The 26,722-nt window shown below is 38.2% G+C and overlaps 1 protein-coding gene across 1 annotated transcript; it reads right to left on the bottom strand.

Moving 5' to 3' along the window:
* Positions 1-2,676: 2,676 nt before the first annotated feature.
* LOC137115145 (CD82 antigen-like) lies at positions 2,677-26,678 on the bottom strand. The gene is made up of 9 exons (XM_067495411.1): positions 26,494-26,678; positions 16,456-16,528; positions 13,688-13,760; positions 11,272-11,393; positions 10,582-10,656; positions 8,372-8,470; positions 5,209-5,382; positions 5,023-5,106; positions 2,677-4,037 (listed from the first exon to the last, which is right to left on the bottom strand). Exons 2-9 carry the CDS (start codon positions 16,516-16,518, stop codon positions 3,960-3,962), a joined length of 768 nt encoding a protein of 255 aa, XP_067351512.1. The 5' UTR covers positions 16,519-16,528; positions 26,494-26,678; the 3' UTR covers positions 2,677-3,959.
* Positions 26,679-26,722: the final 44 nt, after the last annotated feature.

Raw genomic sequence — 26,722 nt, 5'->3', positions numbered from 1 at the left:
GTAGTCTGACACTGCCCACTCCCTCCCACTTTTCCTATCAATTTATAAAGTTTGACTTTAACACAACATTCTGAATAAATGATTCTTACCCACAATCAACCCTCTATGAGAAAAGGTCTACTGAAATTATATGTGTTTTAAATATGTACAATTTATATTTACAATTTAAAAGTATTGCCATCACCCGTATCTATATCTGTATGTGTTTAGTGTTTATTAGAAATAGTTACCACTAGTAACACATTATATATAAAAGATCAACATGGTAAATATTATATTTGCTAAACATCAGCATGTTAGCTTTAGCTTTTATTAGCATTTCACTCTACGCACCACTGTGGTAATGGTTAAATATAAGACGGAATTTTAATTCATATTAACTCATATTACGAAATAAAACATGGATCGGCTCAAAGAGCAGCATTCAGTAATAGGTGAGATTATGGTTATTTCAGGCAAACAGAGCACTACATACATTGTACCTGTCATTTAAAGACAAGTTAGTGTGAAACTAAGTTAGTGAGGAAGAGTTCAGTAACTGTGATGTCTTTAACTGAGGAGAACAATTAACAAACAGTGCACTTGAGACTTCCAACACTGTCAGACAAAAGGACATGATGCGAATAAGTAAAAAGATTCAAAATGCTGCCACTTGGGCTCTGAACATTTTCAAACAGCTAAAATTAATCAGAAAAGCCTTCACAGGGTTTTAACCTCTTCAACGATGTCTTCAAGCATTATGAACTAAATGATGACCCCACACAGGCCCCCATTCGTAACACTAATGACTTCCTCTTTGTGCATTCAATGGCCCTCATTGTGAGGTGAAATTACATTATGCTTAACATGGTTGGTGATGATCTCACTGGTCTGGATTGTAAAGGGAGAGAGAGTGTGCGTATGTGTGTGTGTCTGCACACACATTCACACATACATGTAGACTTAAGTGAGTAGAACTTCACACACAGATCCACACACACACAAAATGTCGTGACTGTTTCCTGTCAGCTGTCGTTTCTCACGTCTGTGTTGAAGGACGTCTGATGTGATTGTGTGTGCTCAAGCCCTGAGCTAACACACTCATCTATTATAACTTTATTTTGTAATTTCCTCAGCAGCAGTTTTTACATATTTCAGGAAAAGTACAGTATTTGGAACAAGCTACAAAAATCAATCGACATGATACAGACAGACACTGAAGATGAAAATCTGATTATCCATCCATTACCTGACTGTGCCAAGGATAAATCACCAAACTGGCCTGACAGGTGCAGGCCACATAGGCCAAGGTTTCAGGGAACTCCTGTACTGAATGAAATAGAGCTCAGTTAAAAGAGACAACCTTAGCAAACTGTAAAATAATCCAAATAAAAAACAAATATTCAACAAACACTTCTGAGCTCTTAGTAGGACAAAGTATTTGGATCTGCCTACCTGTCTTGGAATACGAAAGAAGTCACGAGATGATGATTAACCAAGTCAAAGACAGAAGACAAACCATTAGGGCTACACAAAAAGTTCATTTTCAGTGTTTCTTGTTAAATGCTGCAGATTTTGATTTCATTGGGAATCTGCAAGTCAGGACAATATGAGATATGTAAACAACACTCTACCTCTGTTAAAATATGTGGTTTGTTGAACATTTTTGAGTAAAAATGTTCTGGCTATTTCTACAGTTGCTCACAAGCCAAAAAGCTAAAAAACACCAGGACAGCATTATTCATCATAAAAGTGTCAAATACAGCCTTTCATATAATTTGAATTATTTACTTAGAAGAAAAACCCTCCACTACTTCACACAAAGAAGTCTAATTTACTGTATCAAAATTTGCCCCATACACTTTTTCATTTGTGTAATCATCTTCCCTCAGCCATGATTATATGCAACTTCTATGAGCACATGTAAAATAAGCCTTATTATAAATATCTAAAGCTCCTCATCTATAATGGCTTCTACCTTTCTGTATCCCTTTAGACACTTTCAGAATAAGGGCATGTTACTGATTAGGTCTCTATGTAGAGTAACATCTCCAACTGGTGGTTTGAAAAGAAACTACAGAATATGTGGAGTAACGTGGATCTTCATCAGCAGCGGATGTTCTAAGGACTTCTTGCATATTCCAGCAAACAAAGTGGATTTTCCGGAATATTTTCCAGGAAAAAAAAAATAAAAAATTCTGATTTCCTTTTAAAAGAAAAACGCATCAAACCATTTTCAACATGGAAATTCAGCACTTAAATCTGCTTTACTTTTAAATACATTAAGCTATAAAAGCATTTGCATTTAATTTTCTTAGCTAACAGTTGTTTATTTGCACATGCAGCAGAGCATCCTTAGAATCTTTCATTTTAATGACATGACTAATGAAACTTTTTTTTTAGGGCTGTTTTGAGTCTGAAACGTCTCCTGGAGGGAAATATCTGGCACTTCAGCTACTACATGCTCCACTATGCTCACCAGCTGTGCGTGTGCTGCTGGTGCAAAGGCACAGTGGGTTTACCTGAAGGCATATAATTCAGTCAACCAAAGCAATACAGTTATAAGCCTTAAAACCAAAACAAGTGGATTAAGAAGTATTACTGAGACTACAGTTGAATGATCTAGCTCAGTGAATTATTATAGGAGTGTGGTTTAAATGACTTGTGCAGTAAACAATAGAATGAAACCAGACTAACTACTGTAATCAGTTTATTGGCAAAATGAAATAAAAAGTTATGAGTACACACTTACTAATCCAGCTCACTATAGAACCAGTCCATCTAGTTATAGAGACATACCATTTTGTCTTAGAATACATTATAAGGTTAAAGGAATGGTTTTATAAAGGACTGTACATAAAAAGTAAATGGGACATTGAATTTGTACATTATAAAAACATCTTGGCTGAAAGTTCAAATTGTACATTAATTTCTAGTGATTTTTGTGTAAACAAACAAATATGGTTCTGCAAATAAAATTCTAGTGCAAAATTATTTGGGTTGCCCATTTTACTTCTTCACACATTTAAAATGTGCTTAAAAGAAACAGTTCACTCCTCAGACTTTTTCATTTAGTTTAGAGTTGGTGGAATATGGCCTTGTATAGGAACTTTAAGTCATGTTTAAAAGGAAAAGTAAAACTAAATTGAAAACTAAAAAAAACTAAACTGGGAGTGATTTAAAAAAAATTTATGTTCACAAATGTTTCCCTTTAGTATCTCATTATTTCAATTTCTTCAGAACAAAATACGAAAATGTGAAAAAGAATTTAAAAAAACTTTTCAAACTTTTAGAAAATTCAAAGAAAGACCAGCTGCTAAAGAAAACATTTGCATTTTTTTTTTTACTTAAATTCATACAAATGAATGACTAAAATTATATACAAAGTACTGAAAACGCTTTACAAAACTCAAAAGGCTGGTGTATTTAAAAACAAAACAAAAACACTAAACAAAACACACCACCCCACTCACTCACATACACACTAGTTGGAAAACAAACAAACTTAGCTGTGTTTCTGTTTTTTCACAGACAACTTCTCTTCAGATTTTCTAGGGAAACTAAAACCATGATGCAACCATTTACATAGAGATTATGGATATCAACAACACTGTCATCTGAGCCTGAGAGCATGTATGATCAGGGAAAGAACACTCCCATCTATCATCTCTTGATTTACCAGCCATTTTCTTTGAGTTTCCTCTATTAATTTTTTTGTTTTACTTTTATTTTTATTTTCAGCACTGCTCACCGATCCATACCTGAAAACTAAAAACTCTCTAAAGTGCTCCAAAGAAACTGGGCAGACAAAAAAGATGCAAGTGCCTCAAAAGAACCTAAATATAAAGCAACACATTATTATACATTTTGGCCCATTGTTTCACCAAATACAGGGTGGAAACACTGGATTATTATTATTTTTATTTCCTCCTTATTTCTTTGCATCTTAAGTTCAACCATGTAACTTCATCCATTGAGCTTTAGTACTTTGGTACTTTGGTGTAATCCTCTGCATGAATGTTCCTGCACAAGCAAATGGAGAAGATCATCCCCAGCAGCTGTAAAATAAACAAACAAAGATGAAACATATAGTCAAAAGATATATCACATGCTTATCTTAAAAAAGTGTGGAGTAAAATGTGGGTTTTTTGGTTTCCACACTAGTGTTACATTTTGTCTAACTTTTAAATTTTTTAAATTGTTACACAATAAAGTTGTTATTTCTAATTACCACACTGTTTTACTTATATGCACAAGATAAAATTTCCTGGCATCAGTGTTGTCAATTATGCCCTGAAAATACATATTTATTTCCCAGAGGCCCGTTAATCTTTAGACTGGAAAGACAAGGTTAGTTCTATAGCACACTTGATATGGTTTTGCCTGAAGTTCTGAAAACTGCTAAAACAGCAACAGCGATAAGGTATTAAAATGCAAATTAAACGAATTTGAAATATACAGATGCGTTATAAAAATACGTTTCAGTCGAAGGTAGTGCAAAATATAAAAGATTTGTACATTAAAGAGTCAAGGCTGAAGCAAAACTGATATTCCCTGGACAGGGTTTCTGTGTGTCCTGCAGTAAATTTGACTTTAACAACACATAAAATGAAATTCATTACAATTTTCACCGTTATACCAGCTCAACAATAATGTATTAGTGCAATTGCACTATTAAACAGTGTAATTAAAAAATTATTCGTTAATGTATGTTTTTGTTGAAATGAACAAATAATAGGTTGATGAGCTTTAATGCCCACATCAGGCGAGAAAAATAGCTCAAGATCTTATTTTACCGAGTGAACTGAATTCAGCGTTATTAGGCTGCTGCCTTATTTATGAGAAATAAACAGAATGGCTAAAATTCTGTTCTGTAACTGTGAAGCCAAAGGCCACACTTGAAATAAGGTTTCAGTTGAAATAACATTAGGGGGCTAAAGACACTCTAATCACCAAATCAATCAGGTTCACTGTCATTTTAATTTATATTAACCATGCACTGTGACAGTAGAACCATAATATAAATAAATGATGTGGCTGTACCTCAGTGAAAGCCACTCCGAGGCAGACACCCAGGATAACCCAAATGTTGGTGAGGAGCCAGCTCTCCACATTGGAAGAACAACCCTGTATAAAAACACAAGTGGGTTAATGCACTACCACAGACAAATACAAGGACAAAACTAAGGGCAGTGGAAACTAATGAGAATAAGAGAAATCAAAGTTTACCACATCATAAACGGGCCAGTCAGGAGTTTGAGAATCGCAAAATCCGCTGTCCAAGACGTTTACAGTTGCGAGTGAGATGTTCTGGCAGGAACAGGGAAACAGCATCTGAGAGCTGTTGACGATGGCCATGTTACCAATCCAGTCCTGACGACTGGTCCAGCCACAACACTGCATCTATTGACAGACAGGACCATTGAGTTTAATAGCGGTAATCTCCACATCGTTTTCCTATCAGATGGGGAGACAGAGTTTAGCAGGAAGCTTCTCCATTCGGTTGCCAGACAATGTACTGAGGTAAACATGAATGTATACTCTGAATGTCTGGATTCCTCTCCGTCATGTAATTCCACAAAGAAAAGCAAGCTACAGTGAGAAAACAGAAATATTCATCCCCCTCACCTCAAAAGACATTATACTGATGTGGATTGAAGATAATGACAATAAATGACAAAAAAAAAACTAATTAAACTAACACAGAGACTGTAACCTCACATTCACACACACATGTATTCTGTCTTACTGCGGCTAAGCTTCATTCCTCTGATTTCCAGAGCAGACCTCCACCTCTTTAGATTTTCCTCCACCTGCTTCCCGGCTCTCACTACAAATCACAATGTCATCTGCAAGCATCATGGTCCACGGACATTCCTGTCTATACTGCAGCAAATACTGCATCTGTGGTCTCTTTCTAGGCATGAAACCATATTGCTGCTCACAAATGTTCACCTCTGGCCTTAGCCTAGCTTCCACTACTCTTTCCCAGTCAGAAACTAGACACTTCCATACCTCCACAGGTATGTCCTCAAGAGCAGCTGCCTTTCACTTTACTCTTACTAGTGGTTACTTTGGTACTTCCTGCTCCACACCACTCACTTCTTTTACCCTTCATCCCATTTCATTTTCCTTCCATCTTCCCATCACACTCCTGGCACCTGTCAATACATTTACATCCTTATCTTTAATCACCCTAACCTGCTGCACATCCTTCCAAACTCTCTCCCTGCCTCGCGAACCTGTACAAATCCACCGTTCCCTCTTTAGTGTCCAACCTAACATACAAGTCCTCATATGCTCTTTGTTTGGCCTTTGCCACCTCTACCTTCACCTTACGCTACATCTCCCTCTAGTCCTGTCTACTCTCTTCCGTTCTCTCAATGTCCCACTTCTTCTTAGCCAAACTCTTTCTCTGTATATACTCCTGATCACACTTCCTTGTTCCACCATCACGTCTCCTTGTCCAATTTCCTCTTTCCCGATGACACACCGAGTACCCTCCTATTAACAAATCCTTAAAAATCTTTTGGAGGTTGAATTATTTTGATCGCAATTGTATATGATCGACCCCAAATTAATTCTGCCACCTGATGAGTTCAAACTGATAGCCTGAGTTAAAAAGTGATGGTATGGCTCTCACCAACTTCAACACCATGGCATTACTCTGAAATTACAACTATGGCAAGTTCTCAAAGATAGTCAACCTGCCTAGTTGGAAAACTGAGCAAGGATGATGGAAAAATACAAGTTTAGGGAAATGGACTCCAGTCTTTTCTTATTGTGGTGAAGTACAGACCACCTGGCCCTTATTCATAATTATTAGAATTTGAGAAAATCATCTCAGATCTTGTTACATTCACAAGAAATCCTTCATTACATTTAATGGTACTCTTGATTTCATGCAGTATGTTCACTGCAGTGGTAACACACTTTACTTAATTTTATTCTGAGGGATAGTAGTTTCTGACCTCATTGTTTCCCCAGGCACATTAGTTATGTCTGATCGCATCCTTTATTAAATTTGACATAATGCTAAATTGTCCTCTTTGCAACAGCACAAATGTTATCGCTCCACATATTGGTCCATCAACTTTCTTTTCTCTCAGAAGACAACTGCTGACCATTCTAGCGCCTTTTACTGCAGCAACAGACTGTCAAAGCCTGCACAATTGACATGAACTCTCCTGGATTCAGTTCTACCTCTCATTACCAAAACAACACGCTTAAGAAGGTCTACAGATTGAACACAAACAGCAGAAATACAAGGCTCAATATCTTTACCTTGAATGGTCTGAGTCTGTACTGGATTACAAGTGTTCTTTTCCACTGCTGGAGCAGGATAGTGCCACCATTTAAGTAGTTGCTAATCAGTTAAAATCCTTTTCTTAATTCCCCATCTTTATAGCTTGAAATTTTTATTCTTTTTGTGACAGAACCATTAGAGCATTATGCTGGATCACAGTTAGTCCTTGCTGGTATCAAATATGAAACTATATCTTTTAAAATCATTACTTTAGGTGGTGATTACTTCTATACATATTACATGCATTCTTAAACCTCTACCAGCTAATCTTTGTGAAGATCTTTGATCAGTCTCAAGACCTACATTACTGAATATTGGTAATTTCTCTCTTACAACTGAAATTGCGAACAGTCCTGACTGTTTAAAGCTGCTGTGTCTTCCGAAGAAATCTCATTGTGTCCCAGAGTTACTACTGTAGCAAACTACCATGACCCTTCCAGTAGTCTTGCAAAGGGAAAGTTGGTCCACTATGATAGAATTTGCATTGTTCCTTCTGAATGTGAGGTGCAACATGGGTCAGAGCCTCTTTTTCAGCACTCTGATCTAAGCTTTCTCAGGAATACTGAGCATTGTGATACTCATAATTGGAGCACTACCCCAATCTACCAATCCATAAGCACTGTCCCCATGCTCCGTGGGAAACGAACGACTACAGTTTTCAGCATCTCCTGGTGACTCTCATCCACATCTGGCACATTAACACAGATGAACTACCTTACAGACCATTGCCGGAGGTATGAATGAGGTTTTCCCCAGGTGTTTTGGACTTTTATAAGTTCTCCAGTCAGTAGTTCTATTCCCCTGTGAGTATCCCCATACCCGCTCTTAGCCTCTCAACTCTGGCAACTCCAGAAAAGAAGAGAGACCAATCCCCCTCCAGAAGTTAGGTGCCAGAAACACTGCTGTGAGTGGACAAGATCCCAATCATATCCAGTTGGTACTACTCCACCTTCCCAAGTACAAGCTGATATATTTATTTGCTTAAATTATAAAAAAAGCATAGAAGCTAAAATACAGCAAAATACCGTATGACACATAAGCGTTAAAGACCATGAATCTGATCTCAGGCAAGGGCCTCCAACTTACATTCTTCTGGATGAAGTCCCAGGCCTGCTCTGTGGTCGAGTTGTTGCCAGGGTAGTTGTCCAGCACTTTGGTGACGATCTTGGACATCTCGTCATTCAACTAAAAGGAAACAGATTGTGGAGTTATACATATTGTGAAATCATAAATCCAATTAATTTTTGCCAGACATGTAGCACTACAATTCAAAAATTCAGAGAAAATAAACTATCTGAGCTGTGGCAAAGACTTTTAAACTGGAGTGTGTTGGTTTTTACCTACAGCGAATATCTGAATTTTCCTTAAAACAAGCATGTAAAAACCAAATCTCTGGACAGGACCAATTTGGTAATTTCCTTTATCCTTTCCAGCTATGAAATCAAATTTCTGTCAGAGCTTGACATTTCTAAAAAGAGCCAAAGAGAACCTTTGTGATTGAACTGGTCCACACTACTGGAGAAACCTTTGTGTAATTGTTATTAAATAAAATACTCCAATCCTGATTGTTAAGACATCCAAGGTCTCCTGTCAGTACAGCTGTGTGTATTGGAAAAAAATTAAATAAAACCACACACTGGTCCCATTTACAGAGCAGAGGGAGAAGGTCTGCCTCGCCTACCAAAAACTCTACTTGGCAGAGAGAGCAATGTCTGGAAGGCAGTCAGTGGGCTTACAATCAGGAGCAGACTCCAGGCATAAAGCATATTTAAAAAGCTAAATTGTGAATTCAGTGCCTTGTTACTTTGGTAAAAGTGCTGATGCAGAAAGAAAATGGTTTTTCATAAAATCTTTTTACATTATGTACAACTAAAAATCTTGTGTGTTCTGGTTCTTTGTAAATGGCAAATGGTCTGCTTTTCTACCTAACTGATACCCAAAGAACTATACACTTCTGCTCATTCACCCATTTGCACTCACAATCACACAATACACTCACTGGCAGCAACTAAGTTGGATTTCACTGGCTTGCTCAAGGACTTGAGTAGCCAAGAATCAAACCAACAACCCTGGGATCAGTGGACAACTGCTTTACCTCTGTAGCCACAGCCGCAACAATCTTGTGTATATATTTTAGTCATTTTCTAGCATGTGGGTGGCATTTCTGTGCAACAGAGCACAAAAACACACCATCATTTGTGACACGTGGCCCTTCTCTGTGTAGATGTGTTCTAGGGATTAGTGGACATCCAACATGCAGCTGCTGGTGTTTGTCTTAAATGAAACAAGGTCACATGCACCAGGACCATTTAAAAACATCTTGAAGTCATAATTTCCCATTGGATGTTGAGTTTAACAGAATTTACTGTTAAGTTTACTGGTAAAACTCTTTAAAATAAAATTACTGTTAAATTACTTAGTTAAATTACTGGGAAGTACAGTGTTCTGTTTTAGATTAGTTTAAGTGTTGAAAATTGATCTAATTGCATCTTAAGTAATGTATAAACATTTTAGAATCTGATTTTGCATATTTATTTAAAAAACATCAACAACTAAAATTTTTTTTAAAGTCTTTGATAGATTATTCCAAATTGTGATCATGCGTTTTTTTATTTCAGCCGCATTCCAGCTGTCTGTTTTACCAAAATTCATGGGATCGAACTTAACAACATTTAACAATTTTTGCCAAATATTACTTCATGTACAGTTTTTGGTCTGTAATTAAATTGTGGTAAACTGATTACTTTACACCTACATGAATGAACTGTATCTCCTTTCGGCAATTAACAACAAAGTAGAGTCTTATCTGGAATATGTACAAAGTCACAATATTTAAATCAAAGCACATAATATAAACTAAAGATGAACCTACCGAGGACTCTCTTTTGCACTCTCTGTTGCTCAGACTAAACACAAGAGAGCACTGCAACCCCAAATGCTGTTAGTTTACTGGTGTTGCATGGTTTACCATCACCTCCTCAGACATGTAAATTATAGCAAGGGTAGATTTAGTTTCTATTTGTAACATGTGTAGTTGCACTTGACTGAACACTTGGTTTTGCTTATGATGGTATGTTATGATAAACTGTGGGTGTGAACACCAGCCAGCATTGGGACAAAAGGTGTATTATTAATAGGAGTGTCACAAACCATCATGCTTTGTTGAAAATCACCTGTTCTTTTATTGTCAGATTTACCTAGAAGCTACATCAAATCAGAATCACCAGTGATGCACCTGTAAGCATGCTCTCAAGAGATGCAATTAGAACAAATGAAGAGAAGGAAATGTCACTTACCACATCCTTCTGGAAGTAGATGAGTGCACCAGCTGCTATCTGAGCAATGAGGATCAGCAGAAGGCAGGTGAAGTACTAAAGAGGGGAAACAACAGATGATAAAAACATCAACTCTAGGTTTGTGTTTCAAGAGCAGGATCCCACGTTGACTGTAGGTACACAACAACCTAACTTTACATGGTGTCTATATGACTAAATTAACAGAACTGTTTTAGGAAAACTATGGTGTTCTTGCCATCTGGCATTGTTTTTATTTTACATTTATTTTACATTTTACATTTATTGTATTAACTGCCAATTGATTGAGATGTGAGACTTGCAATGCTTTTAATGTCGTTAAATTACTAATGATACATTTTCACCGCTTTCTGCAGATCACTTTAAGTTCTGAGATCATTTGAATTGTGCAAGGTACCCTCAATATGTTTGTGCAAAGCTTTCAAGCTTCACTATATTGGCAGGTGATGCTGGCATCAGTGTTTAAATGCTCTGAGGTCAGACTGATGAAATCTTTTTAAAACCATATTGGATTACTTAAACAAAAATCATTAAGTTTAACATGAGACTGTAATTGTTATCCTCCAAGTTTTATAGGTTTACATAGAAATGAGTTAAATGCTCTAGTGAAACAATGCTTGCAATATTCATCTTAATGTCTAAATAACCATGCCATATAGTACTGTCACTTACCAGGCCGAGCAGACAGCGGACCTCATAAATGGCCCCCACGCAGCCGAGAAAGCCCATGAGCATGGAGAGAGCCCCAACTCCAATCATTGTGTAGCACGCAATCTTAACACCTGTGGAGTTGTCTGAAACAACCGAAAGTACAGACAAGAATCTGCATGTAACACCACATGATACAGTTTGGCTATTAGAGGATATTGTTGACTTGAAAGATAAAATAATCCCTAATCTATGGAGGTGAGAATTGTGTTTACCAGCATGCAAAATAAATCAACAATACGGTTTATTTAAACGTAACTACTGCGTATTACAAGAATTGATAGGTCACGTAACCCCATCACATCATAGTAGGACGAAAGAATATCTACACAAAAAATACCAATAGAAAATCCTCCCTTGCAAAAAGGGATTGAATGTTCTGTTCGAGGCGGTTTCAACAGACAGGGACATGCCATGTCTATTGGCAAATCCACCCCATAACTCATTTGCACACTGACATCATGTTTAAATTGGAGTACTATCAAGATCCTTTTAATACCAAGTTTAAATGCTACACCAACGTATAAGACTGGAACATTTATGAGTGGGGACCTAAGTCACAGTGATCAGTTATTATTTGGTTACAATTAAACAGATGTGAACCTAAAAACACCCAAACGCACTCATCGCCTTATTCAAGTTCAACTTAACGACAAGGCACCAGAGAAGCACCGATAAGCACAGTACACAAACACCACTGGCTGTCATTTCAGTTATTGCATTTCTAGTTCTCAGCCATCACCTTAGTGAACTAGGTCATGTTTTGTTTTCATTCTGACTCAGCTCAGCTTGTACAATCAGGTTACAGCAGCACCAGGCTGACTTCATCTCTCACATGCTGCACCAGGCAGCTCATTGATTCATCCTCAAAAACTACGGATCATCTGTTAGCCTATAGCGAGCCACTGGCTCAGTGTATAAAATGTTCCATTGGGAATCAATACATCTCATTTACACACAGACAAAAAAGTTAACTGTCCACTGTACTTTAACCTCTGCTCCCTGTGGTCTGTGTCGTATGACTGCATTCCCAACGTCAGTGAAATCCCTGGACTCACGCCATCTGTCCTCCCTCCTCTCGGCTCAGACAGACCGATGGGGCGTGTGTGTGTGTGGTGAGGAGTGAGGCGGTGAGCGCACTGGGCTGATGTGATGCATGCTGATGCTTGACAGAACAGAAAGAGTCCAGTGTCTGAGGGGAGGACACCTGCAGAGCGACCATGGACGGCAGACAAATGTCCTCAGTGACGCTCGCTGTTCTGGGAGTGAAGACACAAGCTGAACATGTCTTCACTCACTGGCTGTCTCTCTATAACACTTGCTCAATGTCTGGCTCTATATTTCTGCATCAGGCCGTCTTCAGTCGTCTCTATGCCTGTCTGTCTTCCCTGACACTGCTCATCTCTTTCCTTTCATCCCTTCTTCATCTCTTTTCTCTGATAAACTTGTACTGTTCAGACAGACTTTGCACAGAGTTGGGGAATAGTTTTCGTTTTAAAATATACTTTACTCCAGGTCTCATGAGAAATTATTACTGAAGCTGGACTGAGTTAGCCTATAGCTTTGCATAAAGGTTCAGTAACAGGTTTTCAAGATCCCATTATGGAAAAGGCCTAAAAGAGAAAGGCTGACAAAGGAAGAGAGAAAGCGATCTGATCTGTGGCAGTGTGGCTTAAAGGAATTTCTTTTTTAAAACAGTCCAGACAGACAATAAAAATAGAGGAAATCTGTTGGACACTTGTGTTTAACTGAACAGTCTAATGTGAAGGAAAATTTATCAGTGGAGACACGTCAAACCCTAACAGTCCACCGGCGTCACTTTCATCATACAATCGAACTTGTATACATTTATAAATGAACTGAAAAAATAATAAAACATAGACAGTTACTGTGGAATATGGGTTCCTCATAGTATGAATATACTGTTCTCTGGCTTTGTAGAAATGTACAATCACTCAGATCTTTCTATAGTTCAACTTGTTTCAACAGTTAAAACAATCCGTAATTTTCATGTGTCTAATGTGTGCCACATGTTTCTTTGTCCTGTCTCTATTCCTCTCACATTCAAAACACACATACTCAAGAGACAGAGACACATGCCACTGCAGCCTGCAGGCAGAACCTGGCCTGTTTCCATTCTGTTAATCATGGCTCAATTTGTATTGGCCTATATCAGCTCTACAAGTGATTCAGCTTAAAGGATTCACAGGAAATAATATAGAACCAATTATTTGTTTTAGCAGCTATGGCACAAACTGCTGGGAAAACAAATGCAGGTAGTTGTGTCATTTAACAATGATAAACCCTCAGGAAAATGAACATGAACCAATACTTGGCTTGAAATGCAGATACAGATACAGATACAGATACAGGCACTTACTCAGGATGACAATGAAGCTTTGATTGTCCAGGAGCAGCCACAGTCCAAAGCCCATGACGACGACCCCAGACAGCTGTGACACAAGCACACGGACACACACACACGCACTCCAGTCAAAAATATCCCAAACATGTTGTACGTGTGTGTAAATGAGAGATTTCAACATACTGTAACAGATGTTATAGGACGCTCTCACTTATATTGAACATGCTTCTTTTGGTTGTAGTTTAGGTAGTAAATATACATAACTCCCATTAAACTTCCCTTAGACTTCTCTGCATTTAAATAGCTCCACTTCTAGCTGAAAAATGCCTCCAGATGACATCACCTGGAAAAACCTTTAGTTGAGATAATGTAATGGTCAACCTGCTTTTCCAGAGCTCCCCCAGATGACATCATCTGAAATCTTAATAAAAAACTCCTTCGGGCGATGTCACCTCGAGGAGTTTTTTTAGCTAGAAGCAGAGAAATATTTTAATATAGGGAATGCAGAGCGGAAGTTTAAAAAAATAAAGTACATCTAAATCCTAAACTAAAGCAATAGAAAGTAAGTTGAGAATTAGTGAAGTCGCCCTTTCAGTTTGCTGAAGAGTGTTAGAACACAGGCTTTTATTTGTGTGTCTAAGACGCTTTTGATAACATTTGAAGATGTAACAATACATGCAGCTCACAGGTTAGTTTAATGCTTTGTTGACTGCCAAGATTTACTGTTCAAAACAAACAAACAAAACCTTACCTTTACTACTATAGAAATGTTTTAATTAACATAAAAGTGCTAACCAACTACTAAGGAAAAACAAAAATGTTCTCCTAATTACAAAAAAATTTGCAATTTACAGCCCACACCCAAAACCCCACCCTGAATTGGTCCATCACAGAAGTGAGGAATAAGTGAAGGATGAACCCCCCAATGTTCGTTCATAACAATACTAAAACACCCTGTGAGGTTGCTAAGAAACTCTTAATCTCAGAGTTATTTAGACACGAGGGAGAGAGAAGAAACGGGAACATGACTGTCACCCTGGTATTGAGGCCAAAACTCTTCATCTGCACTGTAATTAAGACACAGAAAGGGAACATGGATGAACTGTTAAAGGCTTGTCCTATAAAGCTGTCCACAAAACATTTACCAAAGCATTCCGACCTTTATTATAGCCTGTTCAGGCTTCTAACACGTGGCTTTGAACCGTTTATCCCATTTTTCCTGACAGATCTTCCCAACCTGTCAAATTGGATGACAAGCGTTTCAACAACCAACTTCAGGTCTCTCGTCCTGAAGATGTTTTGTGGACTTGTCGGGTCACTCAAGGACATTCAGAGACTTCAGTGTTGTCTTGGCTATTGCTTCACATTGTCGTGCTGGAAGATGAAATGCCACGCCGGATAAGGTCATGTGTATTCATTCATCTCTCGATTCTGAGCAGTCTCCTATTTGGGCTGAAAAGAAGTGGCCCAAAACTTGATGTAACTGAGCTTTTTCATTTACACATCCCTGACAGAACAGATAGTGCTTCAATCATCCTGTACACCTGTAGACATGGACTGAAGTGTATTTAAGCTTCAAGTCTATTTTCCTTTGTCTTATATGGGTAATCACAGCACTCATTTTCACGTGCATGCACGCACACACACACACAGAGCTGGTGCTAGTATTCTGCCACATAGTGGCATCTGTGTCATCCCACAATGGTGGAACGAGCTATCAAACTCTCCACCCTCAGCAAACTCTCTCCCAATATTCAAAAAAACAGAACTCTTTTGCACGTTCCTATGCAATTAAATCTATTCTATCTAAAAACAAACTAACAAACAAAAAAAAACTTCCATTCTGCTCTCTCTTGTACTTGCATCTCATGAAATGTAAACACTTTTCTGATAGGACTTTGCTTCGATGTTTTCTCCTTGACTTAGATTTTTGCTTGCCTTGTATCTCACTTGTAAGTCGCTTTGGATAAAAGCGTCTGCCGAATGACAAAATCTACATGTAGATGTAAATGCGTTATGCAGTGTCTTCACACCTACAGGGGTGTGTTGTTAAGTGCATTGCTGCTCTGCTCTCACTGGACAGACACACCAAGACTTCTGGTATCATACTGTGTTACCAGGGCATGCACTTTGAATGGGTCCTGCCCTGTCCCATGTCGCTGCAAAGCTGGCTCTCATTGAAAATGAATGGCAGCTGTCACTGGCCCAGTCTTTTAAAGCTGTGTGAACTTCCTGTAATACTACTTACTAAAAATGGCTTGTCTAAGCACTCTGCCTTTATAGGCAGGACTAAGTGTGTGTGACTGAGATGGTCATCCATCCAGGTTTTCCCATCCCTGCAGAGGACTTCTGAAGCTCTGTTAAATAGCTCTTTTACAAATATGTTAAACTGTTGTATTTGTTGCTAGACAAAAGAAAATACCATACACACAGAGTTTAAATTAGTTTTTACCCATTTCCTGTTTCATCTTACCTCAAACTGCTATTCTGAGCAGTCAATATGATGACATGTTGGAAATGTATTCATATATTTATTACTACAATAAATAGTTAGCAGAAGGTATCAAGTTTTTGTTTTATTGTGGGTGGGGTGAGGTTTTGAGGGAACTGCATGGATAGATACGAATACTTAAATAACAAGGAAATAGGGAGTGACTCCAGATCCAAAGAACGTAAACATCAGGGACATCAGAAATGTGTTGTAGCAGAAATAAAATTAAAATTCAGTTGTTTTGTTTTTTTGGAACTTTACCAAGAACCATTAGTTGGGTTTAAATACTCACGAAGAAGATGAGGTTGAAGAGGAACAGAAAGTATTTGGTTACTGCCAAGCAGCCTTTTCCCATGGTGCCGGACCTGTAAGCACGGAACAACAGTCACATTACACATTTACATGAACAGCAGCCCAGATCATGAATAGTGCAGGGGATGTCCTATTCTGTAGGAAATGTGCTAAATTAATTTCAGTTTGTATTCAGATTTGCTGTAGGAATGATCTTGATGCAAACAAGTGCTAGCAGATGTTGTAAGAAGCACAGACGTCTATGGCTAAGCTGGCCCGGATGATCACGATCTGGGCTGGTGGTGGGGGGGGGGGGGGGGTCTCAAATCTCCAGGATTACACCCACAAAATCGGCACAATCACAACCTTAATCCTTGAGCACGGGGGAGGAGGATGGGCTGAAAGGACACAGTTATACCCCATCTGACCTACTCGCATGCTTTCTAGCCCTCTCTGATTGACTGATTCTATTTCTTGCATCCAACAGCCAACAAATTTAGAGAAAAGAGTCTAAACTAATTTCAGTGTAGAAAAAGCTGTAGCTTGTGTAGAAGAATTTAATATTAGAGCTGAACATTATACATTATGATATAAACAAGGACATTTGTCCCCAAGTATAAAATACAAATTAAAAAAAAAATTAAATTATGGTTACTTATGTAGGTTTTCTTTTTTAGAATTAACTGTGCTCACGACAATTTATTTGGCCTACAGCTTTAGAAAGATTATAACTATAACAGCAATGAACAAACCAAATTACGTATCACCAGATTACTCAGTATCCAACACTGCTGTCCAACTGCAAGTTCAAGATTATTTACTCGTGGTCTCTCCTGGGACAGAGTTGTGTTCAGTATGCATCTCGAGAATGGAAACAGACTTCTCCACAACACCATTTTCAGTATTGTAAATTTTGTCTAAATTTTTTTGTAATCAAGTGTAGTACCTCCACTTATAATAAATGAGACGTTTTTGCAAACATTTGTGCAAACATTCTATCGTACTGCTCAGAAATCTTCTATGACCTTCCTCTACCTGTCACTGACATTTACAGAATACGCGGCCTGATATGAACTCTGTTTTTCCACCTTCTCTTCATCTCCCTGCAGCCATCCACGCTCTTATCCTCCCCCCGCCAAATACTATAATGGCATCTCACTATCCAATAAATCTATCAAATCTGGTGGAAATATGGAGGCCTGGCTTAATATTCTGGCCTAGCGATGAGGCACTGGCGTGAGCACAGTGCCCTTGAATCCAACCCACATTCCCATCACTGTAAATGGGTTACTGTTACAACAATGCCTGTGCCAGTTTGGAAAGTGATTTGGGGGGGCTGCAGGGATAACAGAAGGAAGAGAATATGCAATGGGAAAGACATTTTGGCAAACCTTTGCTGTAAAGCCAGATGGAAGGTATTACAGACTGTAAACAGAGCAGACTGAAGCCTTAACAAAGACCAGGTCAGCCTCTAAAGCTGCACATCAGGAGTCTGAGAAGGAGAAAGACTGCATTATAACAGTCATTTTAGATCCATTTGAAAGTTAAACCATACAAAGTAACTGGGTGAGTATTTCAATGTAAGTAAAAGCAAAACAAAGGGGCATCTAAGGATATAAGAATACCAGTATGCTGTATTTTTCTTACTGATAATAAAACACCAGAAAACCAACAATGTGGTGGTCTCCAACCATTCCTACATGCAATCTTAAGCCCCTTTACTTTAAACTATAAATTTAAATCATTTAAAAATATTCAAAAGCACTACACCTGACAAAACATTACAGTGTCAATGGATCAAACGCTACATTTTTGGGGACCACAGTCAGTTTTTAACCCATAAAAATGCTCAGTATATTAAAAAACTATTCTGACTGAATACTACTACTGTATTCATGGCACCTGCAGCAGCTCACCAACCAACCAACCCACCCTGGGAGTGGTCGGCTGGTGAACTACTAACCTAGTACTTCTAGCAGCCTCTATTATTGTGACTTAGTTGAATTTTACTGTCACCCAGTGCAACGTTGTCGTTTTCTGGTGCCAATATCTTTAAGACAATGGTTAATCTCATTGAAAACACATGAAACACACTCATCACAGCTTGTGCTTTACCACACCCCACCCCCCCAAAAAAACAAACAAACAAAATAAAACTAATCTGTTCAAAATGTGCAACAAGAAAAACAGAAACACACTGTCCAAAACACCCACCTCACTTCCTGATGCACACAGACAAGTCACTGAACAATGACCAGAAAGTAGAGTGAGAGTGGGCTCCTCTCTAGTGAGTGAGCAGAGAAGAGACCGATCTCTGTAATAGACCACATTAACAGCTCACCTCATGTGTCTTCGGCAGATTAGATTTAGTCTCAAACAAACGAAGAGTAACTGCATCTATGAGTGTACTCAAAACAGAAGAACTGTTGTCCAACTTTATTGGAAGCTACAAACTATACTATACTTATGTCAGAAAAAGTGTGTAAGAGGAGATTTCCAATGTTCAACATATCAGCAAGCAGTTCAGATGTACTGTATAGTGGCATGTAGAAGTAATGGTTTGGGTTTTTTGAAGCTTGTTAGAACTGTTCTAAAGAGAAATCCAAAAATGGACCCAGTTGTGGCCTAGTGACTAAAATGGACATAAGTACACATTTTGAAAAAGAGTCACATGTAGGTGGAGCTTTATCCTCTTGAAAAATCTTCAGGACAAATCAAGATTTGCAGTGAGAAAAAGGCTGAAGATCACAGAGTGACATCACCAACTAACAGATGATGGGGGATAAGTGCAAAGATAGGAAAGTTGCTAAAAGGCCATTGTGGCTACAGCACCATTAGCCCTACACCTAGTATGCAGTGTACATACCAGACGCCTCGGTTTTGTTGTTGGGGAGACTGGGGGATGCCCTACATGTTTCCGCCCTCATCTTACCTTTCTAAGTGTATTCTGGGTCATTCTGTACATTCATGCTTTGCCATACATGTGAAGTCTCATGTAGCTGTTGTAATCACCTTATCATGTAATTCTAATTCTCTTATATCCCAGAAAAATTATTAAAGATATGTAGAAGTTCTCAAGCAATAGTCAAACAAACAGGAAGACAGCTTTTCACTAAACAATTTGTTGCCGCTACATACAAAGAATTGTTATACTTAATTCATTTCCCCAAACCTCTACACAACAGGTGATGTATGGAACAATAACTGAGCAGTACACAGTATACACAAAGCTTTCTCATGTAGAAAATATTTTACTTTGTATAAAACTGCAGTTGATTTTTATGGTTTTGCATTAACTAAACATTAATTATTGTGGAGGATAATGTATACATATCTAACCACTTTTTAACCGCTTGTATTTGTAAATGAATAAATAAAAAAATGTAACTTTTTCTTAAGGTGTATATGTGGAGAAAAGTGTTGTACTAATTATATCAGAATGGGGATGATCATTATCATCACTTTGATAATAAGAACAGGAATATTAAGGCATGACATTTGTCACGACCATGCAAATCCCCCAAAAATCCCAAATCCCAAAAAATAAGGTTTCAACTCTCAGGGTAATTGTGCATATAAGCTGGTCTGCACCGCCCCAAAAGGAATTCACCTGTTATGTGGTTTGCCAACCGGCAAAGGTGTTTCAAGTTAGAACACATTCTGACTTGTCAGATCAGGAAAATAACATTTCTAATATGAACAATGGCTATGCGCTCTTTAAGTGTCCCAGTAAAACGTGAACAATCCCAGCACCCTGACACTGATCATCAATAATTTTATTACCACCTGTTATGTTTGTGTTGAAAAAAAAGGTTATTTAAATACACCTTCATCCATACATTATATCACAAACCTCATTGTAACTGGGTTTTCACAGGCTTTAAGAAAATCCTAATCAATCCTATAGAGACTAAAAGGTGGCAAAAAAAAACAAAAGAATTACTTGGCCAAGTTCACTTAAATAAGTCATTTTAATTGAGCAAAAACAAACAATAAGCTAAATAGCTAACGGCCAACCCTACAAAAGCTTTGAAGGTGCGGTTTCTTTGCAAACATGTATTGAAAAATGTGACAGCATTTCCTCGGTATTTACATTTTCCTTGCTGAAAGGCAACGCAAAAAATGTATAGTATAAGAGTATAAAACCCTGAATATTGATTTGACAGCACTGTAAAAATTGAGCTGAAAGATTTCTCCCAAACAGAGACTCACAATCCAAGTTTGCTGTGAACACCACTACCATCTGATGCCACAACAACACTCTAGCCACCTTTTAATTTTTATTCTGAGTTGTAATAAATAAACAAAGCTTTCCCCTCTACTGTCAGTCCCTCCTTAATTTTCCTCCTCCTCCTCCTTTCAAAGCTTCTGGTTGTACCAGGCACCACACCACAAAGCTTCAATTGCACTGAGTTGAGTTACGCAATAACACAAAGTGAAAATAAACTTGTGACCAAGTGTCAGTTTTTATGAGCATGTGGCTCATCTGCAAGTAGCTTAACTGTGTGAGGCCAAGAATAACTGTCAGTCTGACATCAAAGCAGTGTATTTATTATTCATTTTTCGAGTAGAGCTGTCCCAAGTTGATTATGAGAAAAGGTTGTAAGGTTGATTTAGCTGTCTCTTACTATACCAATACTTAGCTAATATATATATATATACTTAGCCAATACTTAGCAACAGATCAAAATCTGGTCTTTTCTGGTCTGTACTGTGCTTTGAATGTGGAAAATTATTTGTGTGTGACGACATTATTCTGAGACTATACCTCTTCTCTAGCAAAGAGCAGTGCAACATTCAACTATCAGCTTCCTATATGTAGTAGACACAGGCCATCATTTGAAACCAGTTCTCAGATCAAAGATAATCCAATAATATTTCCAGAAATTCACAGAAACCTATTATTTAATGATTTTGCTTCTTACTTTTCTTTATAAACAAAATTGATAATGTTAGACAATAAACGAATGTTACTTGTTTAATACAATTATCGGTGAGATCAAATGACATCTCGTTATGTGTATGAACACAAACCTACACTGCACAGACAACACCCAGATACTCTCTCCCTACCTGATCTCTCTCTCTCTGTCTTTCTCACACACACAGTCTAACTCTGAGTGGGCACCAAAACAATGGCAGCTTTCAGACTTGGCAGCAACAAAGGGGGATACTCGACACAGAGAGCTGCTCCAGCCTTACGTTTCAACCACACAATAAAAGCTGTGGCCGATTGAAAGATGTCCTGTTCTCACCATGAGACCTTGTTTTCAGAGATACTAGAAAAGCTTTTAGCTCCACTTTAGACGATGTAAAGCAATCCTGAGTGGCAGGACTAGTTCCACACCCCTCATGGGAAGTAACTTAAGCTGACAATAGGTGTGCATTTTCAAAAATAGTACTCACAGGGATAAATTGCAAACTAATACACAAATGTGTTCTAACTGAAAGGGCTAAGCACAAATTTTTTTTAAAGCTTAATATAGTCAGAACAACAGATTTGCACTGCAAGATTATTTTCATTGTTTATTAATTATTTTAAAAAGTAGAACATTTGCTATACAACACATTTTTTTCTAAATGGTGGTGCAAAACCGAACGTAGCCAGTTTACTAACAGACGACCAATTAACCTTGAAATAATATCAGGAAAGGACACTGCAATCTGTGTGAGCAAAACAATCAGAAGTATATCAGCTGAAACCTGAACTTTGGTGTACAGCTTTTTACAGCTTTAACACATGCTGAAAATAAATGATGCTGTAGTTTAACAAGCAGGCTACTCAGAGTGTGGAATCCTGGCCATCCAGCAGCAAGCTTATTGTGTATCTTCACACAGCTCCCCATATGCTCTGGCTTTGGCTGCAGGCTCACTCACTGTGATCCAGTTGCTATAGTTAAAGCAATGCTCTTTTGGTTGATGCGTCACCTTCCACACACACCTCCAGCTGGGACTAACACATCACAAACTGGTCTATGCATTGGAATCGAATAGTAGGAGCTAATTCATTAACCTACTGCAGAGAATAAGAAATAATATTTCATAGCATGCACTATTTTCTGCAGTAGTTTACTGAATTAGCAAATACAAATAAGGTTTTCAGTTATGAATTTGCACAAGTTTACATTCTCATCATCACTTCAAACAGATCTGATGTTTCTTCACTTGAAGTGAGAAAGCATATTTAAATAAAGGATATTTAAAAGTACACAGCTGACAGCTGTGTATACGGCATTTTGCCATTTTTCATTTCTCCTAACATACTGGAAAATACTGTTGTTTTGTGACAGAGACAACACTAAAAGCTTCCATCATGCAGTGTTCCTGTGGAAGCTGCAAAGTAGCAGAAGAAAATCAGCCACTTGAAGTGAAAGGATAGCTGGCACATGGTTTGGAGGGGTGGAGGGATTCACCTAAAGACAGAAAGGTTGAAGCTTGTAGCTGAGCTTGTCAGTAAGTAAACCCTACCCACCACAATCAATTCAGCATTTCACCACTCTGTGGCCAAACCAGTTTGGGCCTCCCAGACAATTCTACCCCTAGTCCACTGAAAGGAGCAAGCTGCAGATTTTCATGATAACACAGAAGAGGAGGTGTGGGGCGGGAAAATGAAGTCAGCCACTAAAGTCACTCGCTTGTAAAGTCACTCCCACAGCATGAAGCATGTAAACAGTCCTGAATCCCAGAAATCTCTACTCTACTGTGACTTTAACAGGAGATTCAAACACATGCTTGAATGCTTTTTACAGTTGTTGGTTGAGATGCAAATTTGTAAATGTTTCACTGCTTCCTGTACTTATAAACTGACACGCAACTGTAGCTTCATATAATAACCACTGTGGCAAGGAAATGCGGGGAACCTATTGAATTACACAGTGCATGAATTAATTTGTCTTAAAAATTACTAATTCACATTTGATGTCACATCACATCACCAGATTAACCAGATTCAGCGATCACAAGGTTGAAACTAATGAAAATTCTGCATGAAATTTCCTTCACGCATCGCTTAGTTGTTAAAATATTAGAAACAAGTGAAAAATGTTGGTTGTGCTTTCCGTGATCTGACGCCTACAAGTGTTCCGTTAAAATATCAAAGATATTCAGTTTACTGTCTCACAAAATGTTTGTTGCGGAGCAGAAATGTGAGCAGCTCAAGATAATTGGGCCTTTATAAAATCATAGCTATCTTTGGAGCAGTATCCTGTATGACCATCATGCATAAGTCTATCACATGCAGCTCTTGTGAGAAATATCCTTACCTGAACAACATACAAACTAAAGCTTAAAAGACACATACACTCTTTTCAGGTGAAACTCCTGTAACAATCCTGAAAGCAAAGTCATCAAGAATGCAGTCAGACTGGTGCAGAGCTGATGATGACCACCATGAAAATGTTCTTGTGTTTTGCCTGACAACCATCCATTTCCAACAGCTGCTAATGTCTGTAAAGCACACTTCATGCAATGAGACAGACGTTTCTGTTCTCCGTGTATGGAAAGGTAATTAAGGTCATGTTGGAGTGAAGCCGGGCCCTGCAGCTGAACTGATTTACAACCTCACATATTGAAGTAAAGATTGAAGAATCTAATGGGGCACAGTAGAGGGAGAAAGCTGAGTTTTTGAATGGGTGTTGATTCCATTATGCACATGAAACACTGACCCACATTTCCATTTGTAACAGAGATCAGTTCTCATAAACACAGCTCAGTCAAAGTGGTGCTGAGGAACAACTGGATGTAGTACAAGTTCGACAAAACAAGTGTCCATGTTTCATTACATTTTAGACATTTTAATGTTGAGTTCCTCTCTAGCTTTAGTTTAGAGTTGAGACAATTAGTCAATTACCACTATAAAATAATAATATAAAATAAAAAAAATCAAACAGCTAGTATTTTGATAACAAATCCTGAGAGCTCAGCACTTAACGTTTAAGACAACACATGCAAATAGACAAACTGCAATCAAATAGCCAAAACCAAACATCGGCTACACAATCAACTAATCAACTAATTGATTAGTTCATTGTCAAATAATCATTTTGATCTAAGAACATAATGCAAAACATTGTTGGTTCCAGGATTCTCTTATTAGTGTTGGATAGATTCATCAAAAATAAATAAAATAAAATTTTAAAATGTATTCACGTTTTCCCATTGGCTCGTATTTCAACAATATGCAGGTGTATTTTTAAGTTTTAGTGCAATTAGCATTCATGGACAGCAACTTTGCAATCCATTTTCCTCAGTGGAAAGATTTTCGGCCTGTGTGTGTTTAACAAATTTGTGAAATTAAGGTCTATGCTTTACAATAGATGGTATTAGGTGCACTGCCTACTTATTGGTGCTTAAAGAAATGGCAACTAATTAAATGTTTGGTCATCAGACCACAGAATCTTTGACTTCATGCTCGGAGTCTTTTAAATGCTGTTTGACAAACTCCATAAGAATAGCTATTTAACCACTCTACCATAAAAGGTCTGATTGAGTTTGAATAAGATATTCATTCCTCTGCCAGGTTCAACCATGTCTGCAGATGATGTCTGAAGCTTTGTTAGTGTGACTATTGGGTTCCTGTCACCTCCCTGTTCAAAGTCCTTGTTGTCCAGTTACTCAGTTACTCTTGTCCTGATATAATATAATGGTAGTATATAACTAATATATAATTAATCAGCTAATTTTGTCATGGTTTATAGTGTATAGGTCAATGGGGAAAATGCAAAGTTTCCAGTTTCAAGTTAGTTTACAACACAGCAAAATGTGTGTCAGAATACTTTCTGACATGACAGTTTCAAGTCACAATTACAAAGTAACCTCATTGTCTATCAAACTAACAATTCATTTGCCTTGTATCTACAGTGCTTCTCAGATACTATGGTGCCATCATTATCTGATCAGCAGGGCTTTGTTTGCTAGTGTTTGGCCTCAATTTCTATTGATTGGCTTAGTTTGCTGATAAATCAGCACATGACAAGGTTCAAGGTGGTGGTGAATATTTTGCCATCTCCTGGATCACGGGGCAAACTTCTTTAAATGCTCTGTTGGCCACACACTGTAAATGTGTGGTTGTAATTATAGTTTGAACACGTGTATTTAGTTTTTGTGTCTCAGTTTCATGTTGAGTAAAACAAAGGACTCAGAACTGCACCAAAGTTTTACTGCTGTATTCAGCTTTTACTTTCACTTGGAAATGTTTTTTCAGATTGCATTTGTATTGTAGAAATACATTTAAGTAAATGTTTCATGTCAGAGCTGAAAGAATTTGGTTTGGAGAGTTTTAGTGTGTCAGATAACAGGATAGAAACCACGACTAAGCATTTTCTCCAGGCTTTGACTTCTTTAAAGTAAACGGTTGAATATTTTCCCTTCCCAGCAGACACATGCAACAACGGGACAGACACTGACTGGCAAGCAAAGAAATTTGAAAACCACTTTAGCCCAAGAATGGACAAACAATTACTGCAAACACTGGATACTGACTGGATGAGACGGAACGATCTAGATCTGTCAAAGCAATCGTGTAAAGGTGCAGTGGGGCCTAAAAATCCTAATCTCTCTCTCACTGAGACAGATCAAGTTTACCTTCAGTTTGTTTGACGTAAATTGCATGCAACAAACCAGCCGTTTCACCCTTCAGCAAACCACCAGTGTTTGTGTTACAAAGCTTTCAGCAAACTGAGGGTTTGTAAGTCTTGACAAACTTTTTCAATATATTTTGATTTGACTACACTACACTAAGATTAATTGAGGAAACCTGTTGCGCATTCAGTGGCTCACAAAGTAACAAGTGACGCTTCGTTGAGGTAAATACACAACTCCTCCACTCAGGCGCCACATCATCAGTCCTCTTCACATCAGTAAAGTCACAAAGCAGAAGTAAAACGTACCTTTTTATACTATCGGTCAACAATCTGATCAAGAATCAGTCAATTTGAACCCAATCACCCCTGGAACCACACACACCTCTTGTGTAAAAACCATACACCAGTTTCGTCTGCGGCCGTTTCAGCACACTGAGTCCACGTTGTTGGCCACTTACCTGTTGTGTTTTTTTGCGCTAAATTGCAGAGAAGAGTGTTGTCAGTGTGTCGGAGAGGCGTGCGCGTCCTGTGTGCGCTCCGAGTGGACTGTTGGTCGGAATTAGTGACCTCCTGCTCGACGTGCACAACAAAGCAGCAGCAGCACGAAACGCGAAGTGAAGTGAAAGACGAGCAAGCAGCAGCAAGGGGATCTCCTCTGGTTCCCCACCATGTGGCCGACATGTGAAT

Source organism: Channa argus, chromosome 2, assembly GCF_033026475.1.
Source record: "Channa argus isolate prfri chromosome 2, Channa argus male v1.0, whole genome shotgun sequence".
Taxonomy (NCBI): Eukaryota; Metazoa; Chordata; class Actinopteri; order Anabantiformes; family Channidae; genus Channa; species Channa argus.
This window is presented reverse-complemented; position numbering and strand designations above follow the sequence as displayed.

Bases quoted from the DNA above. Each gene is read 5' to 3' on its own strand.
- LOC137115145 (XM_067495411.1), bottom strand. From the start codon at position 16,518: ATGGGAAAAGGCTGCTTGGCAGTAACCAAATACTTTCTGTTCCTCTTC. The intron at 8,471-10,581 runs GTAAGTGACATT...GTTTCCTTTTAG, and splicing joins TCTACTTCCAGAAGGATGTG to TTGAATGACGAGATGTCCAA. The intron at 4,038-5,022 runs GTACAGCCACAT...TTTATTTTACAG, and splicing joins TCGGAGTGGCTTTCACTGAG to CTGCTGGGGATGATCTTCTC.